The sequence below is a fragment of the Microcaecilia unicolor genome, chromosome 5, assembly GCF_901765095.1.
Source record: "Microcaecilia unicolor chromosome 5, aMicUni1.1, whole genome shotgun sequence".
Lineage (NCBI taxonomy): Eukaryota > Metazoa > Chordata > Amphibia > Gymnophiona > Siphonopidae > Microcaecilia > Microcaecilia unicolor.
The window spans coordinates 361,999,768-362,019,116 of NC_044035.1; the positions used below are offsets into that span (position 1 = coordinate 361,999,768).

General features: G+C 44.0%; 1 protein-coding gene across 1 annotated transcript in view; it reads left to right on the plus strand.

Annotated features, from left to right (window-relative positions):
* The window catches only part of ZFHX3 (zinc finger homeobox 3), a 481,419-nt gene that overhangs the window by 430,734 nt on the left and 31,336 nt on the right, over positions 1-19,349 (plus strand). Inside the window, 1 exon segment of the mRNA XM_030204671.1 lies at positions 7,612-7,723. Within this exon segment, the coding sequence (XP_030060531.1) occupies positions 7,612-7,723 (112 nt within the window).

Consider the following 19,349-nt stretch of genomic DNA (forward strand, 5'->3'; position numbering starts at 1 on the left):
TCAGTTGGTTCCTTCTTCCATTTTCTGAAGGATTTTCTTTTAGCTCTAATAGCTTCCTTTACCTCACTTTTTAACAATGCTGGCTGTCGTTTGGTCTTCCGTCCTCCTTTTTTAATACACAGAATATATTTGACCTGGGCTTCCAGGATGATGGTTTTGAACAGCATCCATGCCTGATGTAAATTTTTGACCCTCGCAGCCGCTCCTCTAAGTTTTTTTTTTCACCATTCTTCTCATTTTATCATAGTCTCCTTTTTTAAAGTTAAACGCTAACGTATTTGATTTCCTGTGTATACTTCAAAGCTAATATCAAATCCAATCATATTATGATCACTGTTATCAAGCGACCCCCAGCACCATTACCTCCCATACCAGATCATGCGCTCCACTAAGGACTACGTCTAGAATTTTTCCGTCTCTCGTCGGCTCCTGTACCAACTGCTCCATAAAGCTGTCCTTGATTTTTGTCAAGGAATTTTACCTCCCTAGCTTGCCCCAATGTTACATTTACCCAGTCAATATCAGGGTAATTGAAATCACCCATTATTATTGTGTTGCCTAGTTTGTTTGCGTTCCTAATTTCCTTTAACATTTCTGCATCCGTCTGTTCATCCTGGCAAGGCGAACGGTAGTACACTCCTATCGCTATCCTTTTCCCCTTTACACATGTAATTTCAATCCATAGTGATTCCAAGAAGTGTTTTGTTTCCTGCAGAATTTTCAATCTATTTGATTCAAGGCTCTCGTTAATATACAATGCTACCCTTCCACCAATTTGATCCACCCTATCACTATGATATAATTTGTACCCCAGTATGACCCTGGTTATCCTCCTTCCACCAGGTCTCAGAGTTGCCTATTATATCTAATTTTTCATTTAGTGCAATATATTCTAACTCTCCCATCTTATTTCTTAGGCTCCTGGCATTCGCATATAGACATTTCAAACTGTTGTTCCTATTTACGTCATGCTTAGTACTTGACAGTATTCATTTGCAATCTTTTGTCTGTTTTTTATTTTTATTTATGGACCCTGATCTACTATGGTCTCTTTTGCAACCTCACTATCAGGATACCCTATCTTCCCTGTTTTGGTGATATCTTTAAAAGATACCTTATCCCAAACCATGCGCTTTTGAGCGACTATTGGCCTTCTCCCCGTTTCTAGTTTAAATGCTGCTCTATCTCCTTTTTAAATGCCGATGCCAGAAGCCTGGTCCCACCCTGGTTAAGGTGGAGCCCATCCTTTCGGAATAGGCTCCCCCTTCCCCAGAATGTTGCCCAGTTCTTAACAAATCTAAAACCCTCCTCCCTGCACCATCGTCTCATCCACGCATTGAGACTCCGGAGCTCTGTCTGTCTCTTGGACCCTGCAGGTGGAACAGGTAGCATTTCAGAAAATGCTACCCTAGAGGTTCTAGATTTGATCTTTCTACCTAAGAGTCTAAATTTGGCTTCCAGAACCTCTCTCCCACATTTTCCTATGTCATTGGTACCCACATGTACCAAGACAGCCAACTCCTCCCCAGCACTATCTAAAATCCTGTCTAGGTGACGCGTGAGGTCTGCCACCTTTGCACCAGGCAGGCAAGTCACTAGGCGATCCTTACGTCCACCAGCCACCCAGCTATCTATATGCATAATGATCGAATCACCAACTACAACAGCAGTCCTAACCCTTCCCTCCCAGGCAGCATTTGGAAACACATCCTCGGTGTGAGAGGATATTGCATTCCTTGGTGGGCAGGTCCTGGCTACAGGAGTACTTTCTACTTCACCAGGGTGATGCTGTCCTTCTAGGAGACCTCCCTCCTCCAAGGTAGCACAGGGGCTAGCAGACTGGAGTTTTTACCATAACTATCATTCTTTTATTAATGCAGATCAAATTGGAGGAAATTAAGTCAAATATAATAAGCATGGAATCTTTATGGATAGAAATTTCATGTGTGAAGGGAAGGAGTATACTGGTAGGGCTATAATGCTGTCCGCCAGGACAGAAGGAACAGACAAATGAAGAAATGTATACAGAAATTAGGAACGCTGGCAAATTGGGCAACAGTATAATAATGGGTGATTTCAGTTACCAAGAAGCATCAACTACCCCAATATTGACTGGATAAATGTTACATCAGGGAGCGTTAGGGAGGTAAAATTCCTAGATGTAATAAATGACTGCTGCTTGGAACAACTGGTCCAGGAGCTGACAAGAGGGGAAGCTATTTCAGGTGTAGTCCTTAGTGGAATGCAGAGCAGAATACCGAGAGGTAAAGGTGTTGGGTCTGCTGGGAAACAGTGATCATGACATAATCAAATTTGAGCTAATACCTGGAGTTAAATCATAATAGAAATCTACCGTAGCAGCATTTAATTTTCAAAAGGATGACTATGATAAAATGAGGGAAATGGTTAAAAAGAAGTTAAAAGAATCAGCTGCAAAGGTTAGGACTTTAAATCATGCATGGATGTTGTTTAAAAATACCACCTTGGAAGCCCAGACCAGGTGTATTCCACTAAAGAAGAGCAAACAACAGCCAGCATGGTTAAAAGGTGAAGTGAAAGATACTATTAGAACCAAAAGAACACCCTTCAAAGAATAGAAACAGAACCTGATTGAAGAAAATAAAAGGCAGTATAAGCACTGGCAAGTTAGATGCAAAGCATTGATAAAGAATTCTAAAAGAGAAGCTTGCCACAGAGGCAAAAACTCACAATAACAACTTTTTCAGGTACATCAGAAGCAGAAAGTGTGTGAGGGCATCATGGGACCGTTAGATCATGATGGAGCAAAATGGGGGGGTGTGCGCTCAGGGAGGACAAGGCTAAAGCAGAGAAACTGAATGAATTATTTGCTTCCGTCTTTACAGAAGAAGATGTAAGAGATCTACCTGTACTGGAAATGGTCTTCAAGGGTGACAATGTGGAAGCTCTGAAAGAAATCTCAGTGAATCTGGAAGATATACTGAGCTAAATTGACGTTAGAGTGATAAACCACCTGGACCTGATGGCATGCACCCTAGGGTAATGAGTGAGCTCAAACATGAAATTGCTGATCATATGTTAGTGATCTGTGACCTGTCATTAGTCCGTAGTACCTGAAGATTGGAGGGTGGCCAATATAATACTGATTTTTAAAAAAGGTTCCGAAAAGTCTTGTTTCACCAATGTGCTTCATTTCTTTGAAAGTGTGAATAAAGGTGAGCAGGTTGATGTAGTGTATCTATATTGTCAGAAAGCTTTTGACAAAGTTCCTCATGAGAGACTTCTGAGAAAATTCAAGGGTCATGGGGTAAGAGGAATTAGTCATTGGACAGAAAACAGAGGGTAAGGTTAAATTTATCTCAATAGAGGATGGTGAATCGTGGAGTGCCACAGGGATCTGTACCATATTTAACATATTAATAAATGATCTGGAAATCAGAATGGCAAGTGAGGTGATTAAATTTCCAGATGACACAAAACTATTTAAAGTTGCAGGAAGACCCTAGGAAACTGGAAGACTGGGCATCCAAAAGGTAAATGAAATTTAATGTGGGCATATGCAAAGTGATGCACATTGGGAAGAATAATCCAAACCATAGTTACCTGATGCTGGGGTCCACCTTGGGAGTCAGCATCCAAGAAAAAGATCTAGATGACGTGGAGGGGCATTTTCGAAAGGGACGTCCAAGTTTTGATTTGGACGTCCTCTCAAAACATCCTGATCCAGGGGCGGGGAAACCCATATTTTTGAAACAAGATGGATGTCCATCTTTCATTTCAAAAATACCATCAGGGACGTCCAAATCCTTAAATTTGGTCGTCCCTAGACATGGACGTTTCTGATTTTCGGCGATAATTGAAACCAAGCCAGCATTTCTAGTGCACTGGTCCCTCTAACATGCCAGGACAACAACCGGGTACCCTAGGGGGCACTGCAGTGGACTTCCTAAATTGCTCCCGGGTACATAGCCACCTTACCTCATGTGCTGAGCTCCCCAAATCCCACTACCCACAACTGTACACCACTACCATAGCCCTTACGGGTGAAGGGGGGCACCTAGATGTGGGTACAGTGGGTTTTGGAGGGCTCGCTGTTTCCTCCACAAACGTAACAGGTAGGGGGGATGGGGATGGGTACGCCTGTCTGAAGTGCACTGCACCCACTAAAACTGTTCCAGGGACCTGCATACTGCTGTCACGGACCTGAGTATGACATCTGAGGCTGGCACAAAATATTTTTAATGATGTTTTTTGAGGGTGGCAGGGGGTTATTTACCACTGGGGGAGTAACAGGAGGTCATCCCCGATTCTCTCCGGTGGTCATCTGGTCATTTCGGGCACCTTTTGTGCCTTAGTTGTAAGAAAAACAGGTCCAGGTGAAAACGTCCAAGTGCTCGTCAGGGCATCCTTCTTTTTTTCCATTATGGGTCAAGGACGTCCAAGTGTTAGGCACGCCCAAGTCCTGCCTTCGCTGCACCTCCGACACGCCCCCTTGAACTTTGGCTGTCTCTGCAACAGAGTGCAGTTAGGGACATCCAAAATTGGTTTTCAATTATACCGATTTGGACGTTTCTGTGAGAAGGACGTCCATCTTCTGATTTGTGTCGAAAGAGGGGCATCCTTCTTTTTCGAAAATGAGCCCGATTGTAGACAGTATGCTGAATCTTCTGCCCAGTATGCAACGGTGGCCAAAAAAGCAACAGGATGGTAAATAAAACCAATAATACTGTAATGTATTCAATTCTGGTCTCTCAAAAAAGATATAGCGGAATTAGAAAAGGTTCTAAAAAGAGTGACCAAAATGATAAAGGGGATGGAATTCTTCTCGTATGAAGAAAGGCTAAAGAGGTTATGGCTCTTCAGCTTGGAAAAGAGATGGCTGAAGAGAGATAACATTGAGGTCTAGAAAATACTGAATTGTGTAGATGGGGTAAAAGTGAATTGATTTTCTATTCGTTCAAAAAGTAGAAAGACTAGGGGGACACTCAATAAAGCTACATGGAAATAATTTTAAAACAAATAAGAGGAAATATTTTTCCCTCAATGAATTGTTAAGCTCTAGAACTTCATTGCCATTGGTTGTTGTAACAGCGGTTAGCATATCTGGGTTTTGAAAAACATTTGGACAAGTTTCTGGAGGAAAAGTCCATAGTCTGCTATTGAAATAGACATGGGAAAACAACTGCTTGTCTTGGGATTGGTAGCATGGAATGTTGCTACTATTTGGGTTTGTGCCAGGCCCTTGTGACCTGGATTGGCCACTGTTGGAAACAAGATAGTGGGCTGGATGGACCATTGGTCTGACCCAGTACGGCTATTCTTGTTTTCTTATATATATATATATAGATGGGGACATGATGGGTAGTATAGAGTCAACTGGGATAAATAGATGGGCGGCTAAACTCCAGGCAAGTTTTTTGTGCAGTTAAACAAGATATGAGGAACTGGTCTAAGGTACAGTGTGTGCAGCAAGCTGGTTCAGGTGTGGAATGAGTGTATAGTTAGTCAACGTATGTATTAAAGGTTTGAGAGAATAGCCAGGCTTCATGAAGTGGAGGAGTGGCGTAATGGTTAGTGCAGCGGGCTTTGATCCTGGCAAGCTAGGTTCGATTCCCACTGCAGCTCCTTGTGACTTTGGGCGAGTCACTTAACCCTCCATTGCCCCAGGTACAAAAAACTTAGATTGTAAGCCCTCAAGGGATAGAAAAAAGTACCTGTATATAATGTGTACAGCGCTACGTACATCTAGTAGCGCTATAGAAATGAGTAGTAGTATGAAGTAGAGATAGTATTGAGTTAGACATAGCCCCTCTGGGCGTAAGTTCCAGAGCATGGAGGCTACTCTTGAGAAGGTTGCTGGTATCATATTGTACAATTTCTTTTGATGAGGGTATGAATAGTGATGCTCCTTGAGATCTCAAAGGTATGTAGAAGTTTAACCTATTCTTTAAGTACTTTGGCCCATTTTCTCTGAGAATTTTGAAAATCAAACAGAGTTTACATTTAACCCTGTAAGGTTCTGGTAGCCAGTGTAGTTTTCACAGGAAGGGTGTGATGTCATACTGCTTTCAGCCTTCTATCAGCTGCTGCACTTTGAATTAGTTGGCGCTGATGATGCAGTCTTTGGTTTGACCAATGTGCAGGGAATTACAGTAGTCTAGTCATGGTGTTATGGTATGCACCACTGTGGTCAGACTCGTGTTTTCAATATAGGGAGAGAGATTTCATAGTTGCCACAGGTGATAGACACTTTTTAAAGGTTGCTTGAATTTGCGGGATCAGAGTGAGTGATGTCTAGCTGTATCCCAAGATTCCTGACCTGTCAATTTATGGGTAGTTTATATCTCTCAAAGGTATTTTTAAGTCAGGTATTTGTTCACTTGTGTTAGGAACCCAAAGAATCTCTGTTTTGCTTGGGTTCGGGCAAAGTTGTTTGTTTTTTCCCATTCTTGAGTTGTGAGGAGACAGGCAGGCGGTTTATTCAAAGCTGTGGGTAGATCTGGTTCAGTGGGTATGAGTAGTTGCACTTCATCAGCATAAATGTAGAATTTTGTGTCCATCAACAGAAGCAGCTCAGCCAGAGATTTGAGGTACATATTAAATAAAATGGGAGACAGTGTGGATCCCTGTGGCATCCCACAGTTCGGTACCAAAAGTGATGATGTGCTGTTCATTAAAAGAACTGATTGTTGTCTGTTTGAGAAATAGGATTTGAACCATGTAAATACTGTGCCACTGATAATTGTTCCTGCCAACCTTATACGCATGATGATATGCTCCACAGTGTCAAAGGCTGCTGAGAAATCCAGCAACACTAGTATCAAGGCAGATCCCTGTCACGGTTTCTGTGCAGATCATCAAGAAGGGACGAGAACTGTCTCCGTTCCATACCCAGGTCTGAAGCCAGATTGACATAGGTCTAGCCAATTACTTTCATTTAGCCAGTCTTCAAATTGAATGCAGACCATCTGTTCTGTAAGTTTTGCCAGGAGAGGAATGTTAGAGACTGGTCAGTAGTTTTCAAGCTTGCCATGATCAAGGGAGCTCTTTTTCAGTAGGGGGCGCTCTACAGCTCTTTTTAGTGTTGTTGGCAGCTGCCCTTCCACAAGAGAGGTGTTAACAATTTTAGTGGCCCCTTCAATGAGGCCTTCACTCACTTGCTGTACTATCTTTGCTGGTCAGGGTTCAAGAGGGCAGGAAGATATCATCTATGTATCCCTAATATCTGAAAGGTTTGTAAACTATTTAGGGGTGCCTCCTTCAATTCTGACATGAAAACAGGGGCATACTGTGGTGCCGTAGCAGTTCCCATAATCTGGAAATATATGCCATCATTGAAGCTGAAATAATGGTGGATTAGGATGAATTCAGTTAGATTGCAAGTTTTATTTTAAATATTTCATCCTCCAAAAAAGGAGAAGGAGGGAGATTTCAGGACGATAGTGTCTGAGGATCTCAAGATGACAAAAACAATACGAGAAGGCAGTAACCATGGAGATTACGTAGGGTTTGTAATATGACCATAGAAATAGTTGTGGACCCAGTAAACGAGATACTTTGGTGGAATGATGCAGGGCTGCTTTTGCTTCTTCATTTCTTTAGATATTTACAGATGTTTTCCTTCCTCCACAGGTGACTACACCAGAGATAATGATGCCCTGCACCATGTTTCTTCCTGCATCCATTCCAGACCTAGAGGATGCAGCAATGAGCTCCAGATTTGAGGAGGCTGGAAAGCAGCCTGGTCAGTCCTGCACTTGTTACTCTTAATATAATTGGAATAAATGATGGAGGAGAAGGAAAATTCTAATTGGTGGTGTTTCTCACATCTTTCAGATCTGTTTTCATGGAAACCTCATGCCATAATATTCCAGCTCTCAGTGTGTGGTATATTATGCAATTTCCTACTTTTCACAATGGTTCCAGAGCTTTATTTTTTTCCCTTCTGCACTAGCTCCTGAATGTCTTGTTCCACCTTACCCCAATGGCTTTTGGGTTTCTTCTCGCCCAACATTTTTTAGTTTTCAACATTTTTATTGATGATGTCAAAATAACACATCCAACTATAGAGATGTAAAGAGATTCAAATGCAGTACTTCCACAATAAAGACCAAAGATAAAAACTGTCATCAAACGTTTAACAATTTTAACTCCCCCCAACCCCAGCCCTCACCCCCTACCCTCCAACTTAATACGAAAACTGAGTATAGGTGTTATACAGTATAACAGTTGTTACCGAAACAGGCTATATACATATTGAAACCATACAATAAGAGAATTAAAAACACGCAAGATACAATTTGCACCACCCGATTTCCCCCCCCCCCCCCAAAAAAAAAAAAAAACATCTGGACCAATGAAATATAAATGAATAGAGTGAAAAAAAATCAGTACAGCCTTGGGAAAGTACTGAAGTCAAGATCCTCTGTGCAAAACACTCTACAGGCAGTTTAAGATGAAACTACGTACCTTAGGAGACAAGAAAAATATATATGATTCCCAAATTGACAAAAAATCCTTCCAGCGTCTAGGGGATGCATCTAACATTCTACATTCCAATAACATATGTTTGTGTAACGAGTTCCGCCAGCCCCAAAAGGCTGGGGGATCAGATGTGGTCCAGATCTTGAGAATTGCTTTCCTGCCCAGGAGTGTCGCCTTGCAGAAAAATTTCCGCCATCCTCCCCCTTGAAACTGAACCATCTCACATTTGTCCAATAGGAAATCAACTGCCAAAAGGGGAAGTATTGAATTTAGTATCCGTCCCAAATATCTAGTAATTTGAACCCAGAATTTATTAGCCATCTCACAACCCCAGAAGGCATAAAAGAAAGACTTGAGCTGGGACCTGCACTTCAACAAAGAGGAGCATCAATGCCGCCCATTTGAAACAACTAGGTCTGAGAGATATAAGCGCAGTATAATATTCTAAATTGACATTCCTGTAGTTCTGCTATTGGTGTTATCTGTGGGATATGAGCTACCGAAGTCGCTAAATCCAATGACTCCGGCGACCTCTGTAAATCAGTTGCCCGCCTGTCCCGCACCTGAATGTGAGGGGCAGCGGGAAACAAACGCAACAATTCCCTACGGAGGAAGGATACCGTAAGGCGATCCTGATCTTTCATGACAAAAAAGGAATGTAAATGGTCCAAAAGTGTTGCCAAGAAAGCCCCCCCATCCAAAGAACGCACATAATGAACCAGTTGATGCTAAGCAAATCTATTCACCAAGGTTATAGACATCTCCTCTCCCAACGACCCTAAGGGAAGTAAAGAGCCATCCAGATTGAGGACATGCTCTAAGCGTGAGATCCCAAACGCTGCCCATCACCAAACAGTAATATTCTCTTGGCCAGGGATAAATTGCATGTTTCCCTGAAGCTGTAAAAGAGGGGAAGTGAGTGGAGAAGCACCCCAAGCTTTCGTAAGAATTCTCCATATGTCTCAAGGGGTTTTAACAGGATACCATTCCACACTAGGGGCGGCAAAACTTCGGTTGGGGCATGAAGTAAATAATTAAGGTGATATGAGTGAAAGAATTCTTGTTCTGCCACAAGAGGAGTATAATCATCTCGTTCCAGAAGCCAATCTCCCAAATGTCTAGCAATACAGATTAAATTATATTTATATATTTGTCTTGAAGACCCATGCCTCCCACCAGCCAGTGGCCCAACAGATATATTAACGGGATCCTGGGCCTCTTCCTCCCCAACAAAACTGAAACACACACCGGTTTAAAGCATGGATGTCTTTCCTCTTCAGTTTAAGAGGTAGTAGTTGCATCATATATAGCCATTTCAGAAATTCCACCATTTTGAACCTGGATCCACCCATGCAATCCAAGACGTAAAGACTGCCAACCCTTCAATGTATTGAATGTAGCTTCCAATAAACGACATACATTAAGTTCATATAATTCTATGGGCCGCATGAAAAGCTGAATCCCCAAGTATCGAAAAGAATGGAGTGTCCACTTCAAAGGAAATGGTCCTCGCCAGGTTCTGCGGACTTGTTCAGAAGATGCAAGTGCTAATGATTTATGTAAATTGAGATGGAAACCTGAATAATCCCTGTATTCCTGAAACAGTTCAAGCAAAACCTCCAGTGAATGTTGCAGATCAGTCAAATGTACTAAAAGATTCCTCTCCCTACATTTTATAGCTCCTGGGCTGCTTCCATAGGCATAGTTTGACTGTTTTATTTGGGGAGGTGCCAACGGGTGTGACTTGGACATTAGCATATTCATTTGCATACATATATTTCATACATATTCATTATGGTTATTTTTTAAAGCAACAACAAACACACATGCACCAGATTAAAATGCTGAATATAAAGCCAGCATATCAAAACAATGAAGATATATTATTATTATTTTGTTGCATTTGTATCCCACATTTTCCCAACTTTTGCAGGCTCAATGTGGCTTACATATAACCATTGACGGCGTTAGCCGATTACGATCTGAACAAATACATGGTATGAATGGATACAAAGTGATAATGTGGTAGAATGAGGTACATGTATGCTAGGTACAGTTGGGGGGGGGGGGACTTTGAGAGGAAAAGGGGGAAGAACTACTACTACTACTACTTAACATTTCTATAGCGCTGCCAGGGTTACGCAGCGCTGTACAAGTTTAAACATGGGGAAGGACAGTCCCTGCTCAAGAGAGCTTACAATCTAAAGGTAAAAACTATGTAGTCAGTGTAGGTATCAGGAATTGGAAGGTGGTTAGGCACCAAAAGCAAGGGAGAAAAGATGGGCCTTGAGTAAGGACTTGAAAATGGGCAGGGAGGGCGCATGGCGTATGGGCTCAGGAAGTCTGTTCCAGGCATAAGGTGATGCGAGGAAGAAGGGGCGGAGTCTGGAGTTAGCGGTGGTGGAGAAGGGTACAGAAAGGAGTGATTTGTCCTGAGAGCGGAGGTTACGGGTGGGAACATATGGGGAGAGGAGGGTAGAGAGGTAATGGGGGGGCTGCAGATTGAGTGCACTTGAAGGAAAATAGGAGAAGCTTGAACTGTATACGGTAGCGGATCGGGAGCCAGTGAAGCGACTTGAGGAGAGGGGTGATATGAGAGTATCGGTTCACGCGGTAGATAAGACGTGCGGCGGAATTTTGGACAGATTGAAGGGGGGGGGATAGGTGGCTAAGCGGGAGGCCAGCGAGGAGAAGGTTGCAATAGTCAAGACGAGAGGTAACGAGTGAGTGGACGAGGGTTCGGGTGGTCTGTTCAGAGAGGAATGGGCGAATTTTGCTAATATTATAGAGGAAGAAGCGACAGGTCTTAGCTGTCTGCTGGATATGGGCAGAGAAGGAGAGGGAGGAGTCAAAAATGACTCCGAGATTGCGGGCTGAAGAGACGGGGAGGATGAGGGTGTTGTCAACAGAGACAGAAAGTGGGGGAAGAGGAGAAGAGGGTTTGGGTGGAAAGACAAGGAGCTCAGTCTTTGCCATGTTCAGTTTCAGATGCCGGTTGGACATCCAGGCAGCGATGTCTGAAAGGCAGGCCGAAACTTTGACCTGGGTTTCAACTGTGATGTCGGGAGTGGAGAGGTAAAGCTGGGTATCATCAGCATAGAGATGGTACTGGAAACCATGTGATGAGATCAACGAGCCCAGGGAAGAGGTGTATATCGAGAAAAGAAGCGGTCCAAGGACAGATCCTTGAGGGACCCCAACAGAGAGCGGGACGGGGGTGGAAGAAGACCCATTAGAAAATACTCTGAAGGTGCGTTGGGAAAGATACGAGGAGAACCAGGAGAGGACGGAGCCCTGGAACCCAAATGAGGACAGTGTGTCAAGAAGTAAATTATGATTGACGGTGTCAAAGGCGGCAGATAGGTCGATGAGGATGGAATAGTGACCTTTGGATTTGGCAAGGAACAGGTCATTGCAGACTTTAGAGAGTGCTGTTTCTGTTGAGTGTAGTGGGCGAAAGCCGGATTGAAGCGGGTCGAGGACGGCCTGAGAGGAGAGGAAGTCAAGGCAGCGGCTGTGGACAGCACGTTCAAGTAATTTGGAGAGGAAGGGTAGAAGAGAGATGGGGCGGTAGTTGGAGGGACAGGTGGGGTCAAGTGATGGTTTTTTGAGAAGTGGTGTGACTACAGCATGCTTGAAGGTGTCAGGTAATGTTCCTTACGGTCTTTGGTTACATTGTGTCGCAAGGGACCAGGTATTTTTGTGTTGGGTCGGTGGGGTATGCTCTTCTGAACAGGTCTGTCTTTAGTGCTTTCTGAAAATTTAGGTGGTCGATCGTGGTTTTTACTGCTTTTTGAAATGCGTTCCAAAGTTGTGCGCTTAGGAACGAAAAGCTGGTTGCATAGGTGGATTTGTATTTGAGTCCTTTGCTGCTTGGGTACTGGAGGTTTAGATATGATCATGCAGATTTTGTGGAGTTTCTGGTTGGCAGGTCGATGAGGTCTCTCATTTATCCCAGTGCCTTGCTGTAAATAATTTTATGAACAGTCATGCAGATTTTGATAGTGATGCGTTCTTTGATTGGTAGCCAGTGCAATTTTTCTCTGAGTGGTTTGGCGCTGTCAAAATGTGTTTTTCCAAATATAAGCCTGGCTGCTGTGTTTTGGGCGGTCTGAAGTTTCTTTATGATTTGATCCTTGCATCCCGCATAGATTCCAGTACAGTGAACTCTCTATACCTGACTGCTTAATTTACTCTGTCACTTATGAACTTTAATGCAATACCACTTTGTATTTCTCATTCTGGAAACGGCGATCACCATTACAGCATAATGTAAGCCACATTGAGCCTGCAAATAGGTGGGAAAATGTGGGATACAAATGCAACAAATAAATAATCAGCGTGGCTTAGTACCATGGACTGTACCAGGTTACAAAATATTTCCCTCTGGAAGAATGGTTTTATGCGTTTGAGTTTCCACATTGAGAAAATCAATTTCTTTATGGTGGATTTCGCTTGGGTCTCTAGTGATAGGTTACGGTCGATTGTTACTCCGAGAATTTTCAGGCTGTCTGAGACAGGGAGGGTGTATCCTGGGGTGTTAATATTTGTGGGTTTGTATGTATTGTATTGGGATGAGATGATGAGACAGTGTGTTTTTTCTGTATTGAGTTTTAGTTGGAATGTATTTATATATTTATATTAACTGAAATGAGCAGCATCATGGGAATTAACACACGAATTAACAAGAGGAGAGCGCATTTTCCCTCTCCCCCTTCCCTAGGTCTGATACCAGCACCCTCCCTTTTTTTCCTCCAAATCCCAGCCTTTTCTCCCTCCTTAAAATACTCCCCCCTCCCTAAACAGGCAGCAGGCAGCACTTTTTTCCTGTAGCCATCCACAGGCAGCACCTTTTCCTCTTCCCCTCCCTTACAGGCAGCACTTACCCCCAGAGGTCACTCACGGCAGTCTGCTGCCTGAAGCGAGGGATGAGAGGCACCCTCCCAAGGCAACCAAAAGAAAGGGTCCCCTGAAAACTCTGATCAGAAAGGAGAGTGAGGAGGTCCCCTCACTCTATACCAGTGGTTCTCAACCCAGTCATGTTTTCAGGATATCCAGAATAAATATGCATATGAGAGATTTTCATGCACTACCTCCATTCTATGCAATTCTATCACCTACATATTCACTGTGAGTATCCTGAAAACCTGACTGGCTAGGTGTGTCCCGAAGGCTGGGGTTGAGAACTCCTGCTCTAAACACTAGTCAGGCCTCAGGAAAAAAGAATGCAATTTATATTTCCAAGCTAAACAAAACAAAAAAAACCTACCGATATTGATTATACGCAATAAAAATTATTTGAGTTATGTTTCCTAGAACTCGAATATAAATAAAATACTGACACCTGACTCTGCATCGTCACAGTGTCAAATGCAAGCATATATTCTGCATTCACAGAATCCTTCCTCATGCAACAGTGGATGCAGAGCTGAACCTAGAGCATTTCACCATAGAATTCACCACCATTCTGGAGAATCATGTGGCACCATGCCCAAGGGAGGCCGCAAGTGTGAGCTTCTCTGGACCCCCAGCAGTTCTCCCCATGCTTTCAAGTAGAATCAGATCACACAAAATACTTTTTTTTTTTTTTTCAAGTTCTATAATAGGTAACGGGAACTTGGCGATGGTGGCAAGATCATCTCATAAGGAAAAATCCTGCAGCAGAACTGCGGAAGACAAGATGGTGGCGCCCCCGGGTCTGGCTGGCCCCACTGTGTCATCGGCATGGGTCACAGAAATGTCCACGGTTCTGGAGGACTTACTGGAGTGGCATTTGACACCCATTGATTCAAAGTTGGAGCGTTTACAAACCCAGTTGGAAGAACTGACTCGGGATGTGTGGCCTTTTAAACACTCACGAGTGTGGTGGAGGCTTGGGTCACCGCCATAGAGGAGGACTTGATACAGAAAAAGCTGCTCTGGAAGACCTGGAAAAACAGGTCCAGGAGAAATCTTTGTCTGGTAGGATTGCCAGAATCCATAGCGGACAAAGAGCTCAGCGGCTTTTTGGAACGTTGGCTTACCAAAGAACTACACCTCCCAGAATGCTGTGGCCCATTGCAAATGGAGTGTGCTCACCGGGTAGGGCCTCGACAACCTACTCCGCGTGCTAAACTTTGCCCATAAACAGGCTGTTATTCAAGCGATATGCTCGAGCACAGTTCTGTCTTATGAGAACCAGCGAATTCTATAGTTCCAAGATTATTTGGATGGCTAGCGGCAAAGCAAAGGGCCTTCGCTCTTCTTTTCTCCGAGCTATTCTCTTTGAAAATAAGATTTGCCCTGCTATATCCTACCACGCTGAAGGTTACCTACAATGGATCCACTTGTGTGCTTTTGTCACAGATTGAAAGAGCGATCACTAAGGAGGCCACAACCATGGCTGCGGTACGTTGACTGACACTTTGCTATACGCCCCTTATCGCATCCAGATGAGAACGCAGGTTTTGATTCTGTTTGGGGCAAGGATTGGTCTTACTGGGACGACTGTGGTTTAATTCCATGGAGGAGCTCTGGAAGCATTGGAGAGAAGTTCCAGGGCTCCTGTCTGGAGGGCTAATGCAGGAGTCATCGGGGTTCTGGGGATTGTGGTCCCGAGGGCTGCTTGGAAGCCATACTACTGCAGTGGACCTGATGTTTAGACTGGTGCAATGCCTTTGGATTAGTTGGACTGGTAATCCTCCAGACAGGAATTCGTTGAACTGTACAACAACTCAAAAATTCATTTTTTTCCTTCTCTTTTTAACCTAAAGGCAGGGTCTGATGTCTTCATAACAATTACCCACTGCTGTAATGGGGGGGAGCAATGGGGAGGTATTAGATGTGCAAGTTCCCATGGAGGGAACTCTCTTAAGGTATAGGGGCAGGCAGGGTTGGGGGGAATTGAGGAGTTAGGGTGCTAGGGGGTGGGGTTTATTGGGTTTCCAGCTGTCTGGACTTTTAAAGATTGGTCTTGGTTTATGGATGAAGGGAAGGGGTTCAGTGGAGGGTTGCAATCTTGAGCTATAGCAATCTCAAGGCAGTGTTCACCTGGGGGGGGATGCTGGCTGGGATATCCCTCCTGGTTCTTAGGTATGATATTTGCTTATGTATGCACCTTTTTAGCTCATTTTTAATGGTGAAAATAGTGACCTGTAATATGGGAGGGTCTTACTCGCCTATAAAGAAGTCCAAAATTTTACACCACCTACATAGACACAAAATTGATATTGCCTTGCTACAAGAAACACACCTTAATGTATCGGAACATGTTAACTAAAAACCTGGTGGGTGGGGGGATGTGTGGTGGCTGCGGCCCAGGGGGAAGAAAGGTGGGGTTGCAGTTTTAGTTAAAAAAGGATTAGCAGAGGTAGTAAAACCCTTTCAGTACACCTGGTGAGTAGGTATCTTCTTATAAAGGCAGTCGTCAACCATCAGAAACTACTCATTTGCAACTTATATGCCCCTAATCATTATGACAAAAAATCTATCGAACTGTGATTAATCTTCTCATACAACACCAACACAATGCACTAGTGATGGGAGGGGACTTCAACATGGTTTGGAACCCTCTTCTTGATAGAGCCTTTTCAGGACGCACCACTTTATGTCATACTAATAAAGGCTTGCTCCATATGAGTCAACTGTTGGACCTAATAGATGTCTGGAGGGTGTTGCATCCCTTGGAAAGAGATTACATCCATCTCTTGCGAGTGCACTCTACCCAGGCCCGAATAGACTATCTTTAGTCTCAAGGCAGGTGTTTGGGGCTGTCAGTAAGACAGATATAGGACCCTACATCATATTGGAACTTGCATGGGTATGAGTGGACTGGACACTAGGCCCTGCCGATGCCCGGAGTAGATGTTGGATGTTTTCCACTTGATTTGTACAAAGACCCTACCTTTTGAGAAAAGCTTTTAAGTTGTTGGTCATATGCAACTCAAAATGCTGTGCATGCAGTGGATCCTATATTATACTGGGACGCAGCGAAGGCAGTATTACGGGGGGAAATTATAAGCTATTCTCACTTCGTTAAAGCCGCATGGGACAGAGAGATTTTACTGTTGGGCTTGCAGCTTTGTCAAGCCCAGCAACAATTTGGTATGACCCATGCAGAGGTGCATAAACAGCGTATGTTAGATCTTCAGGTGGAGCTGAATGAGCTCCTGCATCGGCGAGCCCTTAAATCTCAGACATATTACCGTTATATGCTGTACCGACATGGTAATAAGGTGAGGCGATTACTAGCTAGATTAATTCGACCTGGGGGGGGGAGCAACCAAAGAATTTTAACATTTCGGGATGACCAGGGGCATACACTCACTTGGACGCGGCCATATACAATATTTTTCATAATTATTATAAACACCTTTATGCCTCGCCTCCGCATATGGGACTTTCTGGGGAGTTGTACGTAGACAATGTGTCTCCGCCCTCTATCAGGCATTTTAAATTTACCAATGCAGGAGGATTGCATTGGCGATAGCCAGCAGTCCCTTACTTAAGACCCAAGGACCAGATGGCTTCCGGGCTGTGATTTATAAAATCATGGGTACAGAAGTTATATCCCAGATTACCAACTTCCTTAATAAAATTGCTGACACTGAATCTCTACCCCGTACACGTGCATTGGCACAAATCATCATTTTACCAAAGCCAGGAAGAGACCCCCACGGTGCCAGAATCTTATCGCCCTATATCTCTTCTGAACTATGAAGCCAAATTGTTTCTGAAAATGTTGGCTAATTGGTTGGCTCGGCTCTTGCCTGGCCTTCTCCATGACTCACAGGTGGGCTTTGTCGGGGGCCGTTCAGTGGCAAAAAATCTAAGGAAAATCCTGGCTACTCTGGAATTTGGCCACCAACATAACCTACAGTCGTTGCTCATTAGCTTCAACGCTGAGAAGGCCTTTGACCGAGTTCACTAGGATTTTCTGTTTGCCTCCTTGGAGGCATATGGGTTCTCGGGGCATTTTCTTTCGGCTATTAGGGCACTCTATTCAACCCCTTGTACTAAGGTACTGGTCAATGGGATGGAATCTCAGGTTTTTCCTATTCAAGGGATGAGGTGGGGATGCCCCTTTTCACCCCTTCTTTTTGTGTTCTCATTGGACCCCCTCATTCGAGATACTGTGGCAAACCCCTTGATCCATGGAGTTCAGATTGGCCCCCACTGCTTCAAGGTTGCAGCTTTTGCTGACGACCTTTTAGTACACCTCACGAATCCACAGGAATCCCTCCCAGCGCTGCTTGACATGTTTCAGGAATATGGGAACTATGCAGGGTTCTGACTAAACTTAGATAAATTGGAGGCATTACCATCATCCCCACAGATACAACATTCTTGGGGACCAGACTTTCCTTTACGTTGCGTGGATAGCTCTTTCGAATATTTGGGTATTCAGCTTACAATGGATGTTTTCGTCCATGCATCATCTTAACATCCCAGTCCTTCTGGAGGATTCTAGGAGGCAGTTGGAGAGTTGGAAAGACCTTCCTCTATCTTTGATGGGCAGGGTGAGTCTTTTGAAAATGGTCCTGTTCCTCCGGTGGTTATATGTTCTGCAGTCTTTACCCCTACGCTTATTGCAGAAGAATCTGAAAGTCATTTATAGATTATTCAGTCAATTCTGTTGGGCTCGCAAAAAAACAAAGATTAGTCTGGCTTTTATGTTGGGGAGCTGGAAACAGGGGGACCTGGGGGGTTTCCCAATCTGCGATTATATAACCAGGCGTGTCTTCTGCATCATTTGGGGGACTGGTTTGGTTACTCTCAAACACATACGCCTATAGAGTTAGAGCGGTCGTACTTTGCTCCTCATAACTTTTTCTCCTTGTTACACCTTACACCAAGCCAGATACCTCAACACTTAAGAGGATGTGTGTTGCTCAGACCTATGCAGGAGGTGTAGAAGAGGGCTTGTGAGGAAATTGGGTTGGAACCCACTCATTTCTGATTAACTATCCATCCAGGGAAATGCTGCCTTTGACCCAGGGTTGGATAACTCTACCTTTGTTACCTGGGAGCAAAAGGGGTCATAATCCTGGAACACTTATTGGTAGGGGAGGGTGACTTAATTTCGTTTGAAGAATTACAAAACCTGGTAGGGGTCACTTGGGGGAATCGGTTTGCTTATGCACAAATTAAACTCTACATAACATCTTTGGATAAGTCACTCGGGAGTGTCACTTGGGGTCCCGAGTACGAGATTTTTTCCAGGAGATCTTGGATGGAGATCTTTCAGTATTGGGGCTTCACAAATCTCTCGTCAAAAGGGAACCCCACAAAGACTATATGGTTTTGAAGGGCAGATGGGCAGCAGGCTCGAGGGCATCTTTGGAGGATTGGGATGTCGCAGCTACACTGTGGGGCATCCTGGCCATAACAACAGATGAGAGACTTAGGGAATGTGGTTATAGGGTGGTATTACGAGCATACATGACTAAAGCACAGTTGACCCATGTGGTGGTGGGGGGGGGGGGCATGGGAATCCCACCTGTTCCAAATGTGGTTACCTACCCCACTCATTTTACCATTCTTTTTGGTCATGTCCTCATATTCGGAACTTCTGAGCGCACATTAGGAGATTTTTGACTAGATTACTGGGGTGTGATATACAAGGGACAATGGAACAACTTTTACTTGACAAACCCAGAGCCTTTCAACCCCTACCCAGATATGCTAGCCTCTTATGCTGCAAATTGTCTAGTGGCCCAGAAAAGTATATTGCAATATTGGACATCACTGGAGCCACCTGCTTTCTGGCACTGGAGAAACCAGGTGCATCTTGTGACCACTTGAGAGGATAGGGAGGTGAGGGGATCCCCTAAGCTTAAGAAGCGCTTTATACAGATTTGGAATCCTTACCTACAGAGTCCTCGAGGTCGTTGCCTGATTGTCAACAC